The 25389-nt window shown below is 27.9% G+C and overlaps 1 protein-coding gene across 1 annotated transcript in view; it reads left to right on the top strand.

Annotated features, from left to right (window-relative positions):
• Positions 1-24292, top strand: part of LOC107446784 (protein MTSS 2) — a 30195-nt gene extending 5903 nt beyond the window's left edge. The window contains exons 5-16 of the mRNA XM_016061544.3: positions 1793-1884; positions 3521-3595; positions 4195-4355; positions 7236-7388; positions 8841-8972; positions 11492-11608; positions 12824-12995; positions 15492-15669; positions 17694-17797; positions 17931-18028; positions 20215-20329; positions 21175-24292. Coding sequence (XP_015917030.2) covers positions 1793-1884; positions 3521-3595; positions 4195-4355; positions 7236-7388; positions 8841-8972; positions 11492-11608; positions 12824-12995; positions 15492-15669; positions 17694-17797; positions 17931-18028; positions 20215-20329; positions 21175-22031 — 2254 coding nt within the window. The 3' untranslated portion in view covers positions 22032-24292. The remainder of the gene's footprint in view (positions 1-1792; positions 1885-3520; positions 3596-4194; positions 4356-7235; positions 7389-8840; positions 8973-11491; positions 11609-12823; positions 12996-15491; positions 15670-17693; positions 17798-17930; positions 18029-20214; positions 20330-21174) is intronic.
• The last annotated feature ends 1097 nt before the right edge of the window (positions 24293-25389 follow it).

Genomic DNA, 25389 nt, shown 5'->3' with positions numbered 1-25389 from the left:
CAGATAAGATTACAATTGAATTTAAATATTCCCACCAACTTTTCAGTTCAAACTCCATTATTTCATTGCTTCAAATATGATATTATTTTCATTTTTTTAGAAAAAATTTTTAAGTTAGTGTTTATTATTTTAAAATTGAGTATTTATAAAAGAAACTTCTAAACTGTTCTATTTTAAGAAACCTGTATTCAGTTAGTAATTAAAAATTACTTTTAAAGGTTATAAGTACCCTGCAAAAACCTGAATCTAAGCAAATTTGAATTTATCAACAAAAAGTTGCAAAATTCAAACAGGTCTTAACTGTCTTGAAAAATTGTGTTTCCTCATTTTTTTTGTTTTGAAACTTACATCAACTTAACATTTTATCCCATATATACTACTTTTAGTTATAAATCCTTTTAAAATTACAACAGAACAATTTAATGTTAAAATGGCTATTTTTTAAGAATTCATTTTTAAATTATGATATTTTTTTTCATCTAAATTTTAACATGATTCTTTTTTTTGCCATTATGTAAAGTGGGTGTGAAACATGCCTCATGTATTTGTTTCAAGTTTATGAATTAGCAAAACTACCTTGCAAAGCATTGCTTTCCTCATAATACTTATGGTTTTGTATTTAGTTCTGTTGTAATTCATTAAAAAAATGATTAAATAGTTTGTTAACTGGTAAAATGAAAAGTGTTTTTAAGGAATTTTTTGTACCATAATTTAGACAATGAAATTTATAATTGAAGAATCTGGATTATTTTTTATATGATTCATGTTCAAGTTTGTAAAAGAAATTTTTTTTTAAGTGTAACCAAATATGAAGTTTTCCAAATCAAATGTAGTCTATGTATTTCAAGAATGCGAAGAAACTACTAGAAAAAAGTCTTTAATATAACTTTTTTAAAGAAAAAGTTCTAATTTAAATTAATTAATTTAAATTAAAATTAAAAAGCATTTACAAAATTTAATTTAAAAAAGTTACAAATTTTTTTTTGAGAAAGGCGAAGACATTTATTTTAAGGATGGTCTATAAGTTCACTACAGGTCCCAGGCTGGGATGCGTAACGTTCTCAGTATTCCTGTTATTTATACCAGAGACCTGGGGGGGGGGGCTTTAGACCTTCACATTTTATAGATTATGAGACACAGCCCCGTCTAAAATTAAAATTTTTCACTTAATATTTGTGTGATGAAATTTACAATTAAAAGAATCGATAATTTTACTGTGTCTAAATTTAAGAAATAAATAAATGTATCTATTTCAAGCGAGCTATAACATTTCTTTGGTAAAAACTGCTACCAAATCATCCTTTACCCTCCCTACCCCCCTGTAGAGGAAATATACGTCCCTAGTGCTGACCGATAGGAAGATTGTTGGCTTTAAATGTCACAACGAACAGAATAATAAATAAATTAAAAAAATAGAACAAAAAAATACCATTAAATGAGAGAGAGAGAGTGAGAAATAATTTACTGATAAAAAATTTTTTTTAATTTAATTTTAAAACAATTATAAAGTTAGAATTTAAAATTTGAATTCTTGATTGCCTTTTTCTGAGATTCAGNATTTTTTTCTATTATGAAAACACTTATATATTTATATATATATATATATTTATATATATATACGCACAAGGTGGGAGAAAACCCCTCCACTAATGAAATGCTTCCGCGGTCACTGATTTGTGCCCTAGGTTAAGGGACATGTTTTCCAAAACATGGACAAAATCACAAAAATTGTCTCCCAGGGAAACAGATTTTTTTAATGACTTTGCCGTAATATTTCATTCCTTGTTTCTAGCTCACTGGTTGACCACTTAGTGATCCCTTTGCAAGATAAATTGGAAGATTGGAAGAAAGTAGCATATCAAATGGATAAGGATCATGCAAAAGGTTTCTCAATGAACCCTATCCATTATTCTAATCCCACATTATTATTTACACCAGTTTATTTCCAAATTTTCTTTGCCTTCAAAATAGACTTTGTATTATTTTGAAAAGATGTTTTCTGCATGCTTTTCTTTTACTTTTCGTTCATAAACTCCCGTTTACTTATTATTTCGTAATAAGTTTCGAAGAACATAGTTTTATTTTTCCTTCCACATTTTTTCTTTGGCTGTGTGTGAATTGATTTGATATGTCTCTATATTGATTTGCAGATAAATACTTCCTCGTTTGCTGTATTTGTGTTTTCTTTTTGTGTTTGCTTCCATGTAGCTAGTTACATAACTGTGTTTTATAAAATGGATGTATCTATAGTCATTGCTTTAAATTTTGCTGTCTTGTGATGCAAATTATTTTGTCTTTATTGTTTTGAAACTATATGTGCCTTGATTCAGGGCAGATATTTAACAGTGGATGTTACTATAAATTGTGCTATGAAGTGAAATTTTTTTCATTTATTTTAATTTTGAAGCTAAATGTTGCAGAAAAATTTGTTTGTTTTGAAAGTTTCTACTTAATGTTGCTTTTAAATATTCTGAGATTCTTATTATGTTTATCCTATTTGTAGGTAACAATAAGGTCTTTAAGGGGATTTTTTTCAGATATTGGAGAAAATTTCCTTATCTGAAAAGCTGCTGGGAAAAAAAATTTTGCAACATTTTTTAAAAAGATTGTAAAATTTTAAGTTTTTAATAATACACTTTTTATTTAATATTTCATCCCATATATTTAAACCTTGTATTTATAAGAACCCAAAAATTGGGTATTTTTTTATATATAATCTTATTTTATTTGATAAGATATAGTGTAAAATTTTTATTTTATACTTCACCCAAATAAAATCCAAGCATTAGAATTCGAAACATTGAAAAAAAAATTAAGTTCATTATATGATTTAAAAATATGAATACTCATTTACTTAATGACATCTTTCATTAAAAAAGTTAAATATTTTTTTTTTAGATTTTTTTTATTGGGAAATAGTCAATCAGTTTAATAAATTTTGGCATATAAATAAGAAATAATAGTAATGCAATGAAAGACATCAATTGTTTAATTTTTGTCATATTGTTTAACCAAATCATTTCTCAATTCTCTTAATGTCAGAAAGTTAGAACTTCCAGAATCAAATTATAAAACAATATTTGTTGTGACATAAAGAGCGCTGTGCTATCACATAACATAAGTGTATTAAAAGCAAACAATATTTTTTGATATATATTGCTGTCAGAAAATATAAAGAGTAACATATGTTAACTGTCTAAGTTATTATTAAGATTAACAGTCTAAGTTAACTTATGATCTGCCAAATAAGCAATAAAGTGTTAGACTGCCAGTGAATTAATAAAGAAGTATTAGAAAAACTAAGCCTGTTTTATACATATAAAATATATTATACTTAACTACCAAATATTCCCTAAGGAATCTTCTAATTTTCTTAGAGATGAAGATCACCAGCTTGCTGACAGCTTCAGAGTATTTTTTACAATGTTAAATCATTCATGATTTAATCAGACTATTATCTGCATTGTCCATCTTGTTCATTAGGCATCTAATGTATGTTAATTGGAAATTTTTCTTTCAGAATACAAGCGTGTAAGACAAGATATAAAAAAGAAGTCATCTGATACTCTCAGGTTGCAAAAGAAAGTTCGAAAAGGTAATTGTTCTTTCTTTAAGATTGTACTTTGTATTGCATTCCAAAAGGAACATAGATTGATTTGAAACCTGCCTATTATTTCCTTCTATTATTCAATTTATATGCTAGACTTAACGTTTCTTAAATTTTTTAAAACTGAGTTTATTTGATAAAGGGTATATTATAAACCATTAATTGAATGCCAGAGTTGGGCACCAATTACAGAAATTGATTACAACTCTAATTGATTACAGATAATTACTGCTATGTAATCAATTACTTCTAATCATGATTACATGTAATCTTAATTGCAAGTAATCGTATATTTTGATTACTTATAATCATAATTACCCGTAATCCTTTTTGTTGTCATTATTTTCAATCACAATTTCTTGGAATTATGATTAAACTTGTAATCAAAATTTTGGTGAATTGTAATAAAGATTACAAGTAATTGATTACTGTAATTGATTGTTGTTATCAGGATTAATGCTGTAATAAAAATTATGTTATTGTGTAATCATGATTACAAGTAATCGATTACATTTTTGACCCAAAATGTAATCGATTACATTTTTGCCCAATTCTGGTTTATACTGACTTATGCTTGTTATTTCCAGCTCCAAAAGCAGATGCGAAGAAGACTTTGGATTGTGCCATTCGTGATGTGAACAATAAATATCACCTCTTAGAGGAAACTGAAAAGCAGGCTTTGCGAAAAGCTCTTATTGAAGAGCGTTCAAGATACTGCCTTTTTGTAAACTGCCTTCGACCTGTTGTCGTAAGAATCGTTTGATTTTTTCCCCTTATCCTCTTCTATTAACTTTCATTCTGTAATTCATGAGAATGTTAGTATTAATGTGTAATTAATTCACTTTATTTACTTCTAGATTTGTTTATTTCTTTATTTATTTTTGTTTATTGATCTCCTTTGTTTTACTAAATTTCTTTATTACTAGATTCTCTTTAGTACTAGTTATAGTTTGATAGAATTATTTTTTAATGTTGTTTCCTAGAGTCTTGCTATTTTTTGTGACAGTTCTACTAGTTAATTTGTTTTGTGAGCTCTGAAGTATTAAATTTTAAGTTCACCAAATGTCTTACTGGCAATAAATATAAGCATAATGAAATTACTCTGTTAAGAGGGAAGAAAAAGAAAACGAAATATTTTAATGGCCTCTACTTTGTAAATATTACTATAACTGTAAAATTTTTTCATTAATTTTTTTGAAAGGATGTGTCTTCTTTGAAAGAATTATTTTATCTTTTTATGGGTTTCAAGATCTTGAGGCATCTCAGTGATCTTCTCTCCTTTTCGTTTTATTTTCACGCCAGACTCCGTTAATAAAACTGTTTAATTTCTTCATTATTTAACATTGTTTGAATTTGGGTTAACACAAACTACAGGGCTTCCCCGAGTCAGGGAGAACAGAGAAAACCTGGAATTGCCATGGAATTTTATTTTAATTTTAAAAATCAGGGAATAGTCAGGAAAATTTAAAATTTTTTGCTAAAAGCCTAGATAGTTGCTATATTATACCTGGAAAATAACCAGTCTTAGAATTCTAAGTAACAGCAATCAGTTATTGAGAATCAAATCAAGTAATTCTAACTAAACTAAACTCAGTGATGTGACAGCCCAAAAAGGGCCAACGCTTACTGTGCCCATCTCAATTTTCTGGACCTTGGGCTCTGGGGTGCAGGAGCATATGTTCCGGTTAGGTGGTCAAGTTATTCTAACATCTATTACAATTATTTTATGAAATTCCACTTTTTAGTGAAACTTTTCCATGCTTCCATTATCATTCTAATATATATCTTAGCTCACAAAATCTAATATTTGACACTACAAATAAAAAAAATCAAAGTTTTCTAAGGAAGAAATGCATGGTATAGCTAAAATATAGTATAAATTTTCATTGAAATTTATCTGATATATCTGGAAAAGTCAATGAATTTTTGTTTTACTGAAATTGAGTAGGAGCTCTGTATTATTCTGCCATTGAATTCTTTCTTAAATGTTATTATATAGTATTTTGGTTTATGTTTCATTGAAGAGTGTTTTGAAATTTATAGGATTTGTTAGCCTCAAAATTAACCTTCATGTCCCTTTGTTTCACAACATATTCTTGCAGTAATGCTTTGATTTAATAAATAAGGAACTGAAATAAATAAACAAATCTAGTAGTAAATAATATTCATGAACACAGCAAAATACATAAAATATTTGTGGTCACAAAAGGAGAAGTAGTGCTGTATGTTGCATTAAAAAGTAAAGATATATTTAACTTTAATTTAAATTCATTTGTTGTGTATATTCATTTATTATTGTACTTTTTTATCTCTGGCAAACAAATAAATGCATGAACAATTTTCCTTTCTATATGTTTTTTTTCTTCATAATTACTGTACAGTATTTATATTTTAATAGGTGACTTAAAAATTGAATGTTGTTAAGATTTTGTATGTGGCTGCGTTTTGATCGTTGGTCTTTTCTTACATTGACTGTCATTTTAGTTTTGGTCAACAGAAACTAATAGATATTATGAAGGATTTATAGATATTACCTGGAAAAAAAGGACATTGATTTTTGCTTTCAACAACTTTTTTTTCCATTTTATTTTATAATTTATTTTTTCATTTTAATTTTGCTTTACAAATTGTCCTTTAATGCTAATTATGTAAACTTGTAATTTACGTAGTTAAATAATCTGTAATTAAAAAGATTTGAATGACGGTGATTGAGTTTTCAAATTTCAAAATTTAGATTGTAACTAAAGCTATGTAATTTTAAAATTAAATGTTAGTTTTTATAATTATTTGTAAATTTAGTATTTTGTAAAAATAACATTTGTAGAAATATCGGAATATTCTGTATTTTTTCTTTAGCAAAAGTCTTTTCTTAAAAATAATCTCTTGATTTGATTTGGATGTGTTTGAATGGATTTGATTCGTTCTAAGAGTCATAATTTAAAATGAATATCATTAGGATTTGCAGACTATAATGTAAGAAAGAACATTGTTGTGGATGACACAAATTCTCTTAAACTACACTATATATATATTATTTTTAAATTTCAAAATGCCTTTTTTTATTACTCTTTAACTTTAATTAATGAACTAAGAGTTACCTTTGTTTTCAAAAATGAAATCAATTTAAATTGGAAGATTTTTTCTTCCTTCAAATGAATAAAAACTTATTGCTAAGGACCATAATTTAAAATACCTTTTTAAATTATTAAGCATTCAGAGTAGCAGTATATTCTGTATTTCCATTATAATTGGTTTCATGTGTAGAAGTTTTTTTCCTTTGTTATTTAATTATGGTCTCTTCTAAGAACACCAAAAATATGATTTTCAGTAATTTATTACCTAATTTTTTACTGATTTTAACCAAAGCTATCATTGTAACTAAATGTAGATTTTATTTTAAATATTAATCTGAAGTTAGTTTTGCTACATCTAAGTACAGAATTATGGCACTTAATATCAACAATATTTGTTTTTTTAAGATGATTTCTTTTTTTTATATCTAATTTGTTGAAAGTTTTCCTACCATTTTAGGCAGAACATTAAAAACCTTTAAATGTTGATTATTTTTTAGCCGCTATTTTTTAAAAAAATTCTACAAATGGGTTATTTTGTATTGTTAATTGAATAGGAAGCTGAGTTAGCCACTATGTACGAGGTGACTCATATCCAAGAAGTTCTAGATGCCCTTGGGAAACTTATAGAAGACCCTCTAAACTTACCACCTGCTAGTGAACAAGTGATTCTTGATATCAAAAGCTCTGAAGCTGGTTTTTCTTTCAGAGTGAGTATATTATTTTATATTTCTGATAATATGATCACTCAAATAATAACTTTTCTGATAATATGATCACTCTCACTCAAATAATAACTTACCTATTAAAGATCAAAACAAAACTTCATTAGTATTAATCGAAATTTTCAATCGAATTTCTCTTTTGCTTTAATTATTTATAAAAAGCTTTCACTTGTTTATTTCTTTGGTCACTAAACTAAAAGTAGTGATAGTTCTTAGCTAATAATTCAATTTGTGAACTGTGAATAAAACTAACTAATGTTAACTAACTAACGCTAACTATTTAACTAACGTTAAAAGTAGTTGCCGGGAATCTTTAAAAAAGTAGCCCACTACTTTACAAACTACCAAAAAAGGTAGCAATTGCAAAAGTTTTGCTACTTGTAACACTTCTGTTTTGCTGCTTCTGACCACTGTTAAGAATCGTTGTTTAATTGTTGTTAACTTCCAGAGATGTAAGTAAAACATTTTGTGGAGCACTTTAAATTAAATTTTTTTTTTGTTTCAGTAGGAAAATAAATAATTTAAAACATTAGATTTTCATTTATATTATTAAAATAAACATGGTTTTTATCCAATTTCATTCCGAAAAAGAAGTTTTTATGTATTTTTCCCATCAAATTTTATATTGCTTAATATTTGTATTTTATATAATAATGTTAGCAACTCTTAGAAGTAAGTAAGTAATTTTGTATTACTTAAATAATAATCTTAGGGTCTTACTTAAATAATAATCTAAAAAAGTTTGCAAAAATCATTTTTTTTAAAATTTTATAATTTTTTTTACTAATTATTTATAATATTTTTATGGGTGAAAATGTGAAGAATGTATTTTTTTCCACTTCATTTACAGGGCAAAATAGAAATAACGTTTTCCAGTTTTAAATGTTAAATATAAATTTAAAAGAAAGTGGAAATTTTTAAACGAAATTCAGTTGCTCTCTGGATGAAAATACCAGTTGTAAAACACTTATGACGTCTCTGAGAATATTAAAGGGTCATAGTAACATCTAGATTTGGAACATCTGGAGTTAAGTACTGTTTTGAAGTTGCTGTGCATCACTGGGTTCAAATTTCTTTCTTTTCTTCTTTCATTGGTGTGATTTATACTTGTGAAGTATATTTTGTGAGTATTCCACAAAATATACTTCATAAATACTACTAAAATATGCTACTTTTTCTATTATTTTACAAAGTTGTTAACTCTTTGATCTTATTAGGTTGGTAAAAAGTTTCTCCTAAAAATACACTAAAAAAAGTCTCACAAGATGTAAATTAATTAAAAATACTATTTCTTTCAAAAATGTTGGTAGGAAACCTTTAGATTAAGATTTATTTAGTTTATTAAGTTCCCTTGAAAAAGAAAAAAAAACTGAAAAGGAAACTTCATTGCTGATTTAGTATTATTTATTGATGAATTGTGTGAACTCTATTTTCCAGACTCCTCCAAGCTCTCCAACTTCTGTAGGCTCTAGGAAATCGAGCACTTGTAGCATCAGCAGTCTGAACAGTTCATCAAGTGATAGCACACATTCCCCGTCTTCTCATCAACGGAGCAGATCACTCTCTCAGGTAATTTCCCAATTTTTTGTTCAAACACTCAGAGTATTATTTTTACTTTATGTTGAAAATAATATTTGATTGCATTCAAATAAAAGACTGTAAGGCAATATTAGTAAAACTATATTTAAAATGTTTTCACTTTATGTGAAAGAATAATTTAAATTGAAGTAATATTGTTTAGCACCTATATTTAAATTATTTGACCAGTTTAATAGCTCGTCCATCCCCCCCAGAAACATACAAGAATCACCACCCTTAATAATGCTGCTAAAATAAATACAAAAAGTATTTACTTTGGGATTTGCAAATCAACAGGCTTTAAATATCCCAAGAAAAACTGGGAAGATTTAATATGAGCTTAAAAAATCAGGATATACTCAGAGAATTTTTTTTGTTGTTGCTGAAGTCATTGGGAAATTAACATTTTAGGGTCTTTTCTCTTTTCTGAATGTTAAGTTTTTAAATGTGTTACAGAAATTTTATAAAAAGATTATTTGCTATAATGATTGATTCACTTTTTAAGGTGCAGTTATTACGTAAATGAGAAGTTTGATTTTCTTAAAAAATTTTCAATTTTTTCAAAGTTTTTCTTTTTTTTTTAATGTTTGTAGCTGATTGATGATAAACAAGTCTTTTTTTTCAGTAATTCTTTAAAATATTGGGAATCATTTAGGCCCAAGAGTTGAATCTATAGATTTATTAGTATGTAAGAGTATATCATAGTACTGTGCAATGCAGCAATATACTATATAAAAATAATAGTTTTCGTTTAATATTGATTCACATGATTTTTTTATGGCTATAAGTTGTTGTTTTTTCTCATCAAAATTATTCTAATTTTTTTTATTTTAACTGATGCATTGTGCAGCTATGTGTATTATATCCACATTTATTCTAGATTATCAGGTAAAACTTTTGGAATCTTTTTTCTACAAATTAAGTATGAAAATTGATCAATATTTAAGCAAAGAAAGAAAAATAAAGTCATCAATATTACGGTTACAGTTGAGAAAGAATCACTGCTGAGAAAACCTATTAAAAGCATCAAGATTAGTTTGTTAGCCTGACGAAACCTAAAAGTATTTTCAATAATCACTCTTCAATTTATATCTGCTTCTTCCAAAAATTAAAGTAGTTTTGATGTTCTGAATCTCACTTCACTCAATCCCATCACTCAATAGTGATGGGTCAAATTTTAATTTTTCTTTCATTTTTTTCCCTCGCTTAACTTCATACCTGGCAAAGATTCTAAAATTATTTGAGAGTAAAGATCACAGAACACCTTGTATACTTAATGTTTAAAAATAGTTTTGCAGTATTTTTTGTAATGAAATTATTGCAATTTTATAAATAAATACAATAAAGAAAAACGCATGAAAAGATAGCATGAATTTATAACTATTTTGGATTAGTGTCCATAATTTTACTAACTGTTTGCAACTAATTGTTACATAATAAATTTTATTATAACAACATATTTATTCAAAAACCAAAAATTGTAACATCATGCTACAAACAGTTTCAGAGAAATACACCTAGAATCGTGTATTTTTTATGGGGTGAAAGTTTTTTAACTATGAAAATCAGTAAGAAAAACTTTTCCTTGTAAATGAATTGTCTTGGTTTATGAAAAACAAAGGCAAATGAATAAATAGTCATAACTTTTAGTTAAACTAAATTCTGAGCATAAGTAAGCATAATTTAACTTTCTAGCATAATCTAGTATTGTCAATTAACTCACTTTACTGTTACAATCAGTGCAGCGGTAATTTTCTCTGATCTTCTGAAAATAAGTTGAAATATTTTTTAAATATATATATATATATATATATATGATACAATGAACTAATAAGTTAAAAAAATCTGTTGTCAAGTTACTGCTTGCAACTTGAAAATTTGCAGAGATTTGAGCAGAGTGGCTACTAAACAGAGAAAAGTAGGAGTACAGAGAAACGTCAGGAAACCATATTAATGTGGAGAAAAAAATCAAGGAAATATTAGAGAATTTCATAAAAAAATACCCAAAAATTCATTGAAAAGGAATTCATTTAAATTTAAGGTTCAATATTTTTTTAAAAAAAATTGGTCTTGTAGTAATTTTTTTAAACGCTCTTTTTTTAAATTCTATAGTAAGTTTATTTATAGTTTATGTTACATAGTTATTATTATATATAGTTTACAATAATTATTATATTATAGTTTACATTATAGTAATATATGTTACGCATAAGAATAAGACATAACAGAAAAATTGATATGATTGATGTGAAAAAATTAAATTTATGACACCGATTGATAATATAATGAAATTAATTATCGCTGTTTGAAAATATCTGAGAAAAGACAGAAATTTTTTTTATCGAAGTTCGTGGCAAACGGAACACATTTTACTGTCTGTGTTACTGAACTTACCTAATTTTCAAGACTTAACTCTCTTTTTATTTTGTTCTTTCTTATTAAATACTTAAAATGAATTATTTTTGTAAATAAATTAATGTAAAATATTTTTGTTTTAAATACTTTTGCAGCCACCCAGTGGAGCATTCCGATTGTCGAGTGTCTCATCCCAAGATTCTGGTTTTACTTCCCAAGACACACTCTTTCCGAGGCTTCCAACTCCACCACCTGTTGAGCTCACTGATCAAGTAAATTAACATTATTTTATTTTGGATAAATTTAGCACTTCTGCATTGTAGGGCTCAGATAAATTTTTACTAAATATTGAACTAAACATTGTCAAAATGGTTAGTCACAATTTAAAATTTAATCTCTGAGTTTATATATGCTAGATAAATAAGTCAATCGTCATCATAAATGGCTTGATGGCCCAGTATGGATCTTGTCCTTCCCAAGAAGTTTTTTCCAGGCTAACCTTTTTGCTGCTAGCGTTTTCCAGATTTTAGTTTTTAAGACAAAAAGATGTTTTTCTGAGCCATCTATCCATCTCAAACTCGACCTGCCTCTTTTTTGTGAGCCTACTGGTCTAGCATTGAAAAAAAATAAATTAATCAATATAATTTCCTTCATTGTATATTTTTTGTCGCAGATGGGACACCAATATATCGTTTCTATGTTGTTGTTTTTTCTGCTCTAATTACAAACAAAAGTATATTATGATATTTTTTAATAATAAAAAATAATCTAATAGTTACTCAAAAAATGTGTTAGATTATCAAAATTATATTTATACTAAAATATATAATCCAAAAAAAGTAGTTTGAAAATATTTTTTTCAGTCTTATTTAAAATTCTATCAGTAAGTGATTTTGTAAATGAAAGACAGTTCAATAATGAATAATTGTTTTCTTAGATCTAAATAACTGCAAAAAAGTGCAAATTTGAAAAAGTATTGTTTGAAAGTGAGCCGTGTTTGTAAGATTTTACCTTTAATACAGATAAAGGCAGCTGTGTTTCATGCTGTATATCACAGCCATAAACTATTAAAATGCTAAATTTTATATATTTCACTTAATTTGTCCTAAATTGAAACAAAATAGTAAAAAAGGATGGAAAATATGTTTGATAAAAAAATTCTGCATCAGAGAGATAAATAAATGAGATGATCTTATATCTCAACCTATTATTTATTTATTTTTATAATTAATAAATTATATATTAAAAAAATAAATAATAACAATAAAAAACAGAGAAATAATTACAATCATGCAATATTAACATAATTTTGCTTTTGTGTTGAAATATTTAAATAATAATTTCTGAAATAGCCTGATAGTCTAACGTCGTTAAATAAAATGCCAAATTTGCTTGTCACCTTGCCTTTTTGGTGGTTCTTATTACACAGAAGTATAAATATTTTTCTGATTGATTTTTTTAATTCCTTAATCTACTTTTTATTTTAGGCTAATAATTCCTTGAATTCTGATGGTTCAGCAATAAAAGATATGTCTTCCCCTTCGTTTCCTGGTGCCCCTTGCGCCATGTCTACTTGGCCAAATCTCCAAGATACTCTCCAATTCGAAAAAGCAGCTGCCTCTATTGCTAAATCTCAGCGCCCTCATACTATTTCTTCTGGTATGCTTTATCTTTTGCATATATGATTATGGTTATGTCTACAAACCATCATGACTGCCTTTAAAAACAATATTTCATTATTATTATTTTTATTTACTTATTTTATTATTATTATTACTTTTTTGTTGAATTTTCACCTTAAGTTGTTTTTTTCCAATTCTTAAGCATTACAGTAGAAGAGAAACTCCAAGTTTTTATGAACTCATGCTAAAAAAATTTCAGTCATTCTGAAATTACGTAAAATATCAATTAATTTTAGTTTTTTTACTTGAAAGTGTCTTTAGATTATTGGTTTTTATAAATGGATTCAAAGAGGACCTGTGTAAGTGTTCATTAAGTAGAAATTTTGAATTTTGTTTTTTCTGCAATTAGTTTTAGAGAATACTCAAAAGTAAAACTAGAATTAAAAGAGTCAAACTTTTGACTAGAGCCATGTTGGTTCAGGGGATAGAGCTTTTGCCTTCTAATGAGGCGAACTGAGTTCGAAATCAGCGATGGTTGATCGATACAAATTCTGCACACGGTTTGCACCAACCACAATGCTGACATAAAATATCCTCAGTGGTAGACGGATCATGGGTTAGAGTCCCCTTGCCGTCAGGCTAACTGGGGAAGGTTTTCCTCTACATGTAATGCAAATGCAGGTTAGTTACACCAAAAAGTCCTCCACGAAGACAAATTTCTCCTAATACTTGATCAGCAGTTCCTGTGTCTTCTGGATTGGGTTCAAAGTTACAAGGCTACGGAGTTGAACATTCGTAGTCGTAAACCCAAAAATTGGGTCAGCTGTTATAAGCTCAACGTTTATAAAATAAAATAAAAAACTTTTGCCTAAAGAAAAATGTCATATTTTCAAAGTCGTGGCTACTCTCTCCTTTATATCTTTGAAAATCTAAATATGTCAAAACAAAACAAAAACATATGTTTACCTGATTTTGTAGCTTAAATAATTATCTCTACTAATTAATTCAGGCCAGCTAATTAATTCAGACCACACCAATTAAAATTGCTTTATAGTCTGTTTAAATAAGATTGGAATTTATTCAGTGCAAATAATTATTTTGTGTGTGTGTGTTTATTTATACAAATTGCTTTAATTAACATGTAAAATTTTTCTATTTTGATAAATTATGACCTTAAGAACTGTAAAGATATTCTGAATTACTGAAGCCTGTTAAGCACTATTAATTACACTTAATAAATACTACCATACTCATTAAAAGTACTATTACGATCGATGTATCTATAGTATTATCGATGTAAATAGTTGTCGTTTAGAGTATTTAATCGGACAATTTATTTTATTTACTATATGGTAAAAAATTAACCTCAGCTCTCCAAAAAACCATGTGTGTCCTCGCCTTTTTTCTCACCTCCTCTAACCAAGCCCCCAAAGCATACTCAACTCTTATTGGTTACCACCATGACAAAATAAGTAGGGCTATACTTGCTATTTATTTTTATTTTTGGCTAAATTATTTAAGGGCAGAGAAGGGCAGGTGAAAACTTATGAAAGAGAAACTAAAACTTTAAAGTAATTATAGCAGTGCAGCAAAGATAAAAGTAACAAAACATCATAAAAGCAATACCACATATATATAAAAGTAACAAAACATCATAAAAGCAATACCACAGTATATACAATCGAATCCCATTTTAGCAAATTCCTAGGGACCGAAGCAATCGCTACACAATAACAAAAATTCATTATACTGATATTACGCATTTCAACATTAACCGAAATTATTTTGTTACATTGGAATTTTCTGCATAAAAAATAATAAATATTGAATTGAATTACAGCTTTGGTATATTTGTACTCTATGTGAAGAAAATATCAAATCATTATTTTAAAAGTACTCAAAAACAATAAAATTAAAAGGAACAATGGATTTATTATCATTTACCTGTCAGAAATTAGGTAATCCGTAATTTTTTTCCTGTATACATGATTTAGAACCAATAGAAATTACAAACTTCTCAAAATTATGCTCATTTTGAAACAACTGAACTGGAAATCACTGTTTTGAAAATCCACATGTATTTTTATTTCTTCAAACATGAATGGGTTGAGGTTTAGTCTTTTCAAGATGGTCTCTTCTAAGTGGTTTGTCTTTTTTGACAAACCCCTTTCATATCTGAAACTTTTTATTTTGATGATGCAAAAGTATTTGAATTCTGAGATCATTGTGCACTTTTGATGAATGGAAAAGTGTTTTGATCCTGAGAGAAAATGAAAATTTATGCTTATTTTCACCCTCATTAAATCTGATTAGGAATTACGTAATATCGGTATTTTTAATTCATTGTTTCTGTGGAGTTGGGGATTCGAAAAATATTCATTACATTAAAATTTTTGCTATTTCGGATTTCACTAAAACGGATTTGGTTGTAATTGGAAAATGAGTATTAATCTTATTTTGTTTTGAATTTCACATGATTTGCTCAAATACTTTGCATTGATACATACATAAGTAAATTTGCCCTGTCTTGCAGCATACGAGAGGCACAATCGACCAGCAATAACATCCCATACTTTTCGACCTCTTCAGAATGATAGTGATGGTCCAATGGAGATACCATCCCCAGATTATTTGCCTGAAGATATTGCAGACGACTGCAGTGAAGAGGCCACCCCTACTCACAAAATATACCCTCCCCCTTTACCTCTGAGGTAAGGCAAACATATAATGTTTAATAAATAATTTTTAAACATCATATAACCCATCATAATGATTGATTTTTTTAAAATTTTTATTTGAAATATGTAATCTGCTACGTCAAATTTTAAAAGATGTCTGCGATTCAATTTTGATTCAAATTATCTTTAGGTACCCAAACTAAATAATAAAATATCTGTTTAAATCAAATACCACTAAATTACAGCTTGAAATTTTCTAATTTGAGTTTTTAGACACTTATGAATAACAGTTTCATAGTTTTTTTCTTAAATCCCAACAAAATTCATGTAATAAATATAATAGGCAGTATAATAAATAATTAAGGGTACCAATGACATTAAGCATTCTTTATATTTAAATGGATAACTAATCAGACCAAGGTAAATTAATCAAAAGTAAATTCATGCAAAGGTATTTTTCTGAACTGGTGCTTTATTGCCAGCTTTATGGTATCTGATTCAGGTCATAACGATGCTCTCATGACATCATTATTACTTTAATGTCAGTTTGGCATATTATGAACTCTTGATTCTGGCATATTATTGATTTTGGCATATTATGAACTCTTGATTCTGGCATATTATTGATTTTGGCATATTTTGAACTCTTGATTCCGTTTTGATAGAGATTCAAAGTAGAATAGCTACACTTTTTATTCTGGTAGGTTAAACGTAGACAACATCTATTGTGCTAAAACTTTATTTTAGAGGTAAACATGACATTATTGTTGATCATTCAGTTAGCTATTGATGGAGAGCATGATAGAAACATCATAAAGAGGAGGATTCATTGGCCTCAATAGTTAAAAGTCTTCAATTATCCTGAAATTGAATTTAAAAACCAATTTCTTAAGAGCAATAGCATTTGCAATGAGCTTATTGCAAAACTTCGTCACTGTTGGAGCCACTGACATCACACAGAAATGAAACTATGTGTTGTTGCCAGGTTATTATATATGAATTATTCTAATTTTCTAAATAGTTAAAGCTCACTGCAAACCTCACTTTTGCTTGAATTGTACAGAATTTTGATTTAGGATTTCGAGATTCTCGTGTTTCAAAAAAAATTTGCTTTACGAAATCGACTATCCAATGAAAGCCAGTTACCGATCAGAATTGCTTCATAACAGCACTGGTTTGGTTAGTTGGTATTAAGCCCTTTGGACATACATGAAAACCCCGAGGCAGCAACACGGTGACATTGTCGCAGAAGGTTACAGAGTTTTTGGAGAAAGATTTTTTTGGGGGGAAAAGGAAAAACTTTAGTTTTCCTTTCTGTATAGTTTTTCGAAAATGCTTTTTTCGGCAGAATTTTTTTCAAATGTTGTCTTTCTTGCACACCAGACGGGAAAAAAAATCGCGATTTTTCTGTTCTCATTTGAGATTTTTAAAAAAATCGGTAATGATTGGCTTCAGCTAGAATTTCAAATTAATAATGTAAAATAAAAAATTTAAAAATCATGAAAGTTCAAAAGGTAGTTCGCTCTAGAAGTGATGTTCTTTCTTTCATTTTTTTCCCTTTAAACAACACCATGTTTTATATGCACTTATTTGAGTATCTCTTTTTTAAAGAGTTCTATTCGCGTGATTTCGCAGTCGATTTTTATTTTGGGGAGTTACAGCACAGATTTTACAATTTTTAATTTATTATTGTTTAATTTATTTACAATTTTTAATTTGTGTAATGATTAACAAATTTTAAAAGTGGAAATAATTAGTGAATTTTTCCGCCTACAAAATGCGAGAATATCGTCTATAATATTAGAATGAAAGAAATATTATTTTTACAACTAAAAATTTTGATGTAATTTTATGCTATACTATTATGCACAACGTTTCTGTTACTTTTAATTAGTAATTGATGTGATTAAAAGTATATTAAAGCAAAATATTAGTGCTAGGGAAGTTTGTCGCAGAAAGCCCAAAAAAATTCTGCCACAGGGAATGAGAGCTGAGTATCAAATATTATTAATTATATCACTATATCGATAACAGAACATTTAATTATCGTACTCTAGGGCAGAAGAAATGGATATGTCTGCGCCCAAAATTCCCCCAAAGCCAAGAATTATTACCCAGCACCACAGACGAAGTGATGTCCCCACCTCACTTTGTTCTCCAAGTATGTTTCTCAATTATTCTATATCATCTGCATATTGTTTATTTATTTATTGCTCTTTGTTGATGTCTATGCCTCTTTATTTGTTATACATTGTTTGTTTGGCTCCAACAATATATTTTTTGTTTTGTTTTAGGAGATAATCCTATTTATGTAAACACTGGTGATATCTCTAGTGCCTCAAATAAATCTGTTACCCCTACTGATGCCAATGTTTCAGATGAATCTGTCAAAGTAAGGGGGAATATCTGTCATTTATTTACTGTTTTTTGACAATTTTTTTTTATTAGAGTTTCATTTTCGCTTTATGATAATAATATTACCTATTTATTTACTGACTTTAAAAATACATTCAGTTATTAAATGTACAACCATTCAAATTTGTGCAAGGTATTCTTTTTTTTTCTACTTGTCTTCTACTGTCTAATTATATTCAGTTTTTAAATATGCAATTTCTAATTTATATCTCGAATATTGTTCCAATTCTTTACTAAGGTTAATAAAATAAGTATTATTTCATGTATTTATTTGAAGACTTGAAAGAGATATGTTTCTAAATTTATTCATATATCTACTAAATAACCACAGTATAGTTTTATTTCTTTCTTTTATTTTACCTATTTTAAAAATATATTCAACTATTGATTATCCGTTATTAAAACTAAGAATTAATACAATTAAATTTTATTTTTCTACTTAACCTCTTAAATGCATAATATTTTAACTATTTCTTTACAGACTTAAGAATTACATTCAACTTTTGAATACGCATTGCTGAAATTTGTATATATAATCGTTGAATATATTGTTAAATTTTTTTCACTTTAGAAAAGCAAACAGTTATTTTTTTCATCATTTTGCCAACTGATATTTTTTCATTTCATGTATTGTGATTTTCGCCTTATTTTTCTTCTGAAAATAAAGAAAGACGAAATGTTTCTTTTCTTATAATTTTTAATTGGCACTGAATTGTCGGTTGAAACTATATGAGGTAAAAATGTAAAGTTTTACTGTTATTTTTTAACTGTTGCTTTTTAATTGTGATAAAGTAAATTATACTGTAATACTTGTTTTTGTTTTGTTTGTTTCGTCATGAAGAAAAAAACGTTATTGAATGTCTGAAAATAAAGTTTAAAAAAAAGATGAATCAATGCATATTATTAGCCTTAAGGAATGAAACTAAAATGAGACATCATTACTTTAATTGCACTGAAAGTATATCTGTTACAACAATGTCCTTGGTTCATAGTTTATTGTTTTAACCATTAGAACATTGACACAGTCTCTATTATTTTAAGTGATAACTCAGGAGAAAAGATGACACATTATCTTCTGTTCTTAAAATGCATTAAACTATATCTTCCTTACTTAGTTAGTTTATAATTAAGGCTGTGTTAAATTTATTCACAATTTTTATGCCTTAAAATACACTTTTATCCCTATTGAATAAAACTTTACATGCTTTAGAATCACTGACTTGTGTTATCATTTAAGTTACACAGCATTGGTACAAAAAGGTTTTCAAGTCAAACTAAAAAAGACTCAAGTAAAGTAAAGGAATCAATATGTATTAATTTTAACTGTTTTTTTTTAAATATTTTGAGAATGTTTTTCAAGGAATATAAATGGTGTGCTTTTTTTCTTATAAAATGAACCTAGACACTATTTGTTGAGTTGGAAAAAAAGACAATTTCTTTAATATTCCTTATATTAATTCCATTATTTTGAGTTCCTCATTTTTTTCTCTCCTTTCCTTTCTTTTATCTCTTATCTTTATTGGATTAAATTTTTTTTTTGTTCTGAATATGCTAATTTTTTGCTTTTGTATTTCAATTAAATGTTTGTTTTCGACATATTTAAAGACAAAAATAATAGAAGCATAGCTATGTTAATTGTAGAAACAGAATATCCTGGGCAGCAAATTTAAAATTGTCAAAATGTTAGCACGATTTAAAGGATTATAAGCATACAAAAGCATTATAATTATTAGTATCCTTATGAAAATTTCACTGATTACAGTAATCAGTATCTCTTTGAAATTTGGGGCATTTTTGATAAGACAGCAATCATATAAATATTTATTTTATTCAAAAATTAGGTACCTAATTAACAAGTATTTTGATCACTATGCAAATAATATTTGCATCTTGATTTTAAACAAAATTCTTGTTAACATCAAAAATAAGAAATGAAAGTTTTTAAAATTGATTGAGTTTTCTCTAAGTATAGTTTACCTCCATTTTTAATACCTTTAGCGATGCTATTTTAATATCTGCTAGATGAGTGCATAAAATTTCCTATGGCAGCTGCACAGTTAAAAAAAATATTGTGCTCATAAAATTAAAGGTTTAGGCTATTTTGTGCATCTGTATAATTATGTTTCTTATTTATATTGTGTACTTATTATTTCTTTAAATTAGGAGTCCTTCCAAAAAAGTTTAGCAGCTACACTTGCGCAAAGTGCCATTCAGCAGAAACTTGTGAGAAAAGAAACAGCCACTTTACCTGTTGATCATTCAAAAGATATGAGATCAAGTAACGTTTTTCTTACTCTTTCTTGTTATTTCCTGCTTTCAGTTTGTATCCTTATAACATGTAATCGTTTTATTGTTCTAAAAAATGACTGGTTTGCAAAGAAACAATCCATGATAAGGTAGATAGGTATTTATTTACGTCGCACTAGAGCTGCAAAATTGTCTTTTGGCGATGGTCTAGGAAACTTCCCTGAGGATGATCCGAAGACATGTCATCCTGATTTTGATTCTCTGCAGAGGGGAGGGCTCCCCTGCTTTAATAGCCTTACAACCTGCACGAGAAGTTGAGCATTTTGCAGTAGAACAGTTTAGCAAGGACTGATACCACTCACCCTCAGTTACTACACAGGCTGATCAATGGGGTCACCAACCTGTTTACTGACCGCAGCTAGTGACGCTTGACTTTGGTGTTTTACTAGGAACCATATCTTTATGATCAGTCCACTGCGGGACTTATAATAAAAAAGAAACAATTTTGATGAATCAATATGTAAGAGCATTGAAAACTAAGTATCAAATTAAAAACAAATTAAATATTCATATATTTGGTATATGAGAAACGAGGAACAAGTATAAATATTCTGATTTCCTCTGCTGCGGTTTTCCTATACTTTATTTTTTATAACAAAGGATGATATAAAATATATTTTGCTTAAGGACGCTTTTATTAATGCACATTATTCATGCATGTCAAATATTCTTTACATCTCTCATATAAATGTGTAATATAGGAAGTTTTCATTTCTTATTTATTTAATTTTGTATTTTACAATTAATGCTTATTCATATCAATAATTTTTTCTTTCGAAATATTAGTTTCTTTTATACTAAATATTATATTTTTAGATGCACAAACTCCCTCAACACCCAATGAAGAAGGTGCGTGTGGGGGGCATGCCCCACCGCCACCAGTAAGACGTTCCTCTGCTACAAAACAAGCTCCCCTCGTTCCACCTCATAGAACAGCCAAAGGTGCAGAATGTTCTGCTACATCATGGAATGTGTTTAATGACTCGATTGACGGATCAGATGCTCACGCACAGCTAATGCGAGCACTCAATGCTCGCTTAGATGCATTGCAACGGGAGGAGGAGATGGTGGTACCAGATCGTCTTCCGCCACCACCGCCTCCTCTAGAGGAAGTTGAGCCCGAAGTTCCCCCACGTATAAACCAGCGATCAGCCCCCACTAAGAAACTTCCACGTACTCCTGATAAAAATACTCTTTTGTCTGACTTAGAATTGAAATTCAGCAAGGTGGAACGAAGAGAGCGTAAAACAGAATCATCTAAGTTCCATACTGCTCCGAGACCTCTGGAGACAAAAGCTCAGCGGCGTGTCTCTCAACCTACTTTTAGTGAGTTGGTAGATCAATTTCCTAGGCAAAGGAACTCCATTGAAGAGGTGCCCCAGAAGAAACTCCCCCCAACCCCTGATAGAAGGAGTTCTCTGGATTTGGAATATGCAGGTCTCCACCAAAATATTCTATTTGAGACGAAGAAAGCGAGTGTAGGAGGGCGAAATGAAGCTGCCTGTAGAGTGCAGAAATGGTTGGCTGGCCGTGGTTCAGTTGATGTCTCGCGTTGCAGAGCTGATTTGCTCGGTGAAATTCGAGAAGGTGTCAATCTCCGGAAAGCTAACAGCGATGACCGCTCTGCGCCTATTCTACGCCATCCTAGGATGAAACTTCCAAAGCCTGTGTAGGATAATAACAATATATGCCCATTCATGGTTACAAGTGCATGCTCAATGAAAATTAGCTTCTAAACTAGAACCTGTAGACTAGTTAATGCTATTCTTATCATTATAAAAATTTTGTGGTTGCTCTCTTGTAGTGCAGCATCTTCAACAGGAGTGTCTGATTGCTCTCTTGTAGTGCATCGATTTGAACAAGTGTGTCTGATTGCTCTCTTGTAGCGCATCATTTTGAACAAGCTCATTTGTTCTCTTGTAGTGCATTGTTTTTGAACAAGAGTGCCAATTTGTTCTCTTGTAGTGCATTAAAGTGTTTTCATGGAGATTGTTCTCTCTGGTAATGCATCATTTTTACCAAGAATGCCCATTTTGACTGTTAAGTATTAAGGAGTAACATTAAAAGACTTAAAAGTTATTAGTGAGCTTCATAACAAAAAATGTATTCTCTCAATCCAGAATAGAATTTAATCCTCACTCTTGTTTGAACCATTTTTTTCCCTTCTAGTTTTGCTTTAAGAAACTCTTCATGTACTAATAGATTGTCACTTATTATAATATTTGATGTTTTATATGTGTTACAACTTTTCTGATTTCTGTGTAATATTTATTATTCATATTATAACTAAATCATTATTCATATGGCAGTTGTGAGTATAAGTGCAATATCTACCCATCATTACTATTGAATAAACATAAAAATGTAAACATACTTCAAAAGGAAATGTATCACTATGAAATCTTGTTTTTATATGAAAATTAGGCGATTCATTTTTCTACGGAAATGTGTGTGGTTAATCGTATGATAATGTTTCATATTATTCAAGTGCAATAAGCTAATCATATATTTACTCATAAAAACAAAAATATATGCAATATATTGATAATTGTTAAATTTTAATGGTTATGTATTTTAATTAAAGCTTATGTCAATTTATTTACTACACTTTTTAACTAGTAGTTGGTTGATGTTTCATTGAATTTAAAATAATAATGTTTTTTATTTATGTTAGGTTATAATATTTTTTGTTCTTATAAAAAAATTGCTCACAATATAAGCTTTTAATTGGAATTTTTATCAAAGCATCTGAAAGGTAATCACAACCTCATTAATTTTCTTAGCATTTTAAAATTTATAGAAAACTTTCTAATAGTATTTAATCAGAAATGTTGCGTATGGCAATCTTTACATTGCCTGAAGCCTCTTTTAATTTATGAAAATTCTGCTGATACAAAAAACATACAAATATATATTGAGTTTTTTTCTTCTTTAAAACTATTGATATGAGTGACTAAACTTAATGTAAAAAAATCAGAAACATTCCTAAATTTTGTACTAACTAACTTTTACATCAAAATGTAAGACATTTTATTATGTTTATGTCTCTACATTAAAAAAATGACTTGTTTTTGAAATTGTATTTTTTTTAATTACGTATTTTATATATTGTTTTAATCTTTTATATTTAAATTTATTAGTTGAGAATCACAAGCAAGTAATTTCTAGGAATTCTAAATTCATTCATATAATATATTTTTGGTATTTTTTATCTTCCTTTATAAAGTATATGAAATCATGAGAGATTTTTTTTTATACTTTAAAATTATTAATTGATAGAAAATTTTTTTAGTCAGTGTGAGATTCTAAATTTGTTCATGTGATATAATTTTTATCTTTTACAAAATCTGAAAAGATTCCCTGTGTATTTGCAATACTTTACCTGAAATTATTTATTGTTTTGCTAAATATATATTTATCTGTGTGTATTAAACCCCTGGTTGTATTACAACAAGGAATTCCTGAGTGTATACTGTGGTACTGTGATATTTAACAAAGTACCAATGATTTCTTTTTTTAAACAATCAGTATCCTTTACTAAGTACAAAAGTTGTTACTGTTTCCTAACTTTTGTGATTTCATAATTATTGGGATGGTATTTTAAGTGGGTATTGTCATGAAACAAGTTTTGTTTAGAAGTTAATATTAAAATTCAAAATTATTGTAGATTTGCTCAGAATAGCAAGCTTGCCTAACATACTCTATACATGTGTGGAAATTTATTTTATTTGTTTACTTTACATTTTTACACAGAAACATTTTTCTAAAACAGAAGCTGTTTGAGTTTTTAAATAATAATTGTATTAACTATAATTTTTTGTATTTCTTTCTTGATTATTTTGATATTCCTCCAGATTTGAAATATATATTATATTTATATCAAACATCATGTAATTCAAATAAATGTAAACCTTGGGCTTTTTAAAAAGAAAAATAATCTGATTTTATTTGAGATGTTCTTATTTAAAGAATTCCGACATCTTGTAACAATATTTTTATTTGAAGAAGAGTATTTTAAATGCATTGCTTGTTAGTTTTAAATTCCCAGATTTTTTAAAATCTTTTTCTGTTGATTTGTTTCTCCAAAATGTAATTCCCTAGTATAGAATTAATTTCGGAACTTGTGTCAATATTTATAAAATATGGTTTTCCAATACAAAGAAAAAGCAGCTGACTTTTCTCCACTCTATAGCCTTATTAAATAAGAAATGTAATTTTGTAATACTTTTATTTTAGGGGGGTCAAATTTTGATAACATTCTTTAAAATGTATGTGTAAAAATTTTTTATGTAGATATGTAAATTGTAGATAATATTGGTGAATTAGTGTGGACTCTTTACTGTAGTTATGGATCGAAGTAGCCTTCAATTATGAAAAAATTGGGCTTCTTTGTTGGCCCATCTCTAAAATGCACACATTTCGATGACAATACTAATTTAATTCAGTTAGTATCATCGAATAAATAGTTTTTTGTATTTGTAAACAAAATAATATTTTTATAATTCTCAAACTCAGAAAGCGTTTTACTTAATATGACCTTTTAACTAAGCTGGAAATTTCTGTATGTGTATTAAATACTTTTTCTCTTTAAAAAAATTGTTATTTTGTTGTTAAAATACAAGTTGATATTTTTTTTATTCTATTTTCACTTTTCAGATATTTATATTATTTTTGTAAATATTGTATGGATTTTCTTTCTCTTTTCCTTTTTCTTCTTTTTCCTTTTGAAAATGTTTTTTTTTTCCTCCTTTACCCTTTTGAAAATGTTTTTTTTCCCCTTTTTTGTGAGAAAAACTGGTTTTCTAAGCAGGGAAAAATGTAGCTCAAAAAATTAGTTTTTAATGTGTTGAAGCATAAGCAAGTTAATGCCACATTTTGTTTTAAAAATATATGATACAATCGTTTTTTTAAATTTAAATTCAACCAAAGGAATTATGAAATAGAAATTCTCTTTCTTCAAACCACTGCCATATCTTTAAACTTATCTTATATATATATATATATATATATATGTTCAAAATGTAGAGAAAA

This window comes from Parasteatoda tepidariorum, chromosome 3, assembly GCF_043381705.1.
Source record: "Parasteatoda tepidariorum isolate YZ-2023 chromosome 3, CAS_Ptep_4.0, whole genome shotgun sequence".
NCBI classification, from domain to species: Eukaryota; Metazoa; Arthropoda; class Arachnida; order Araneae; family Theridiidae; genus Parasteatoda; species Parasteatoda tepidariorum.
Note: the sequence above shows the minus strand (reverse complement) of the source record. Positions and strands in the feature narration are given on the sequence as shown.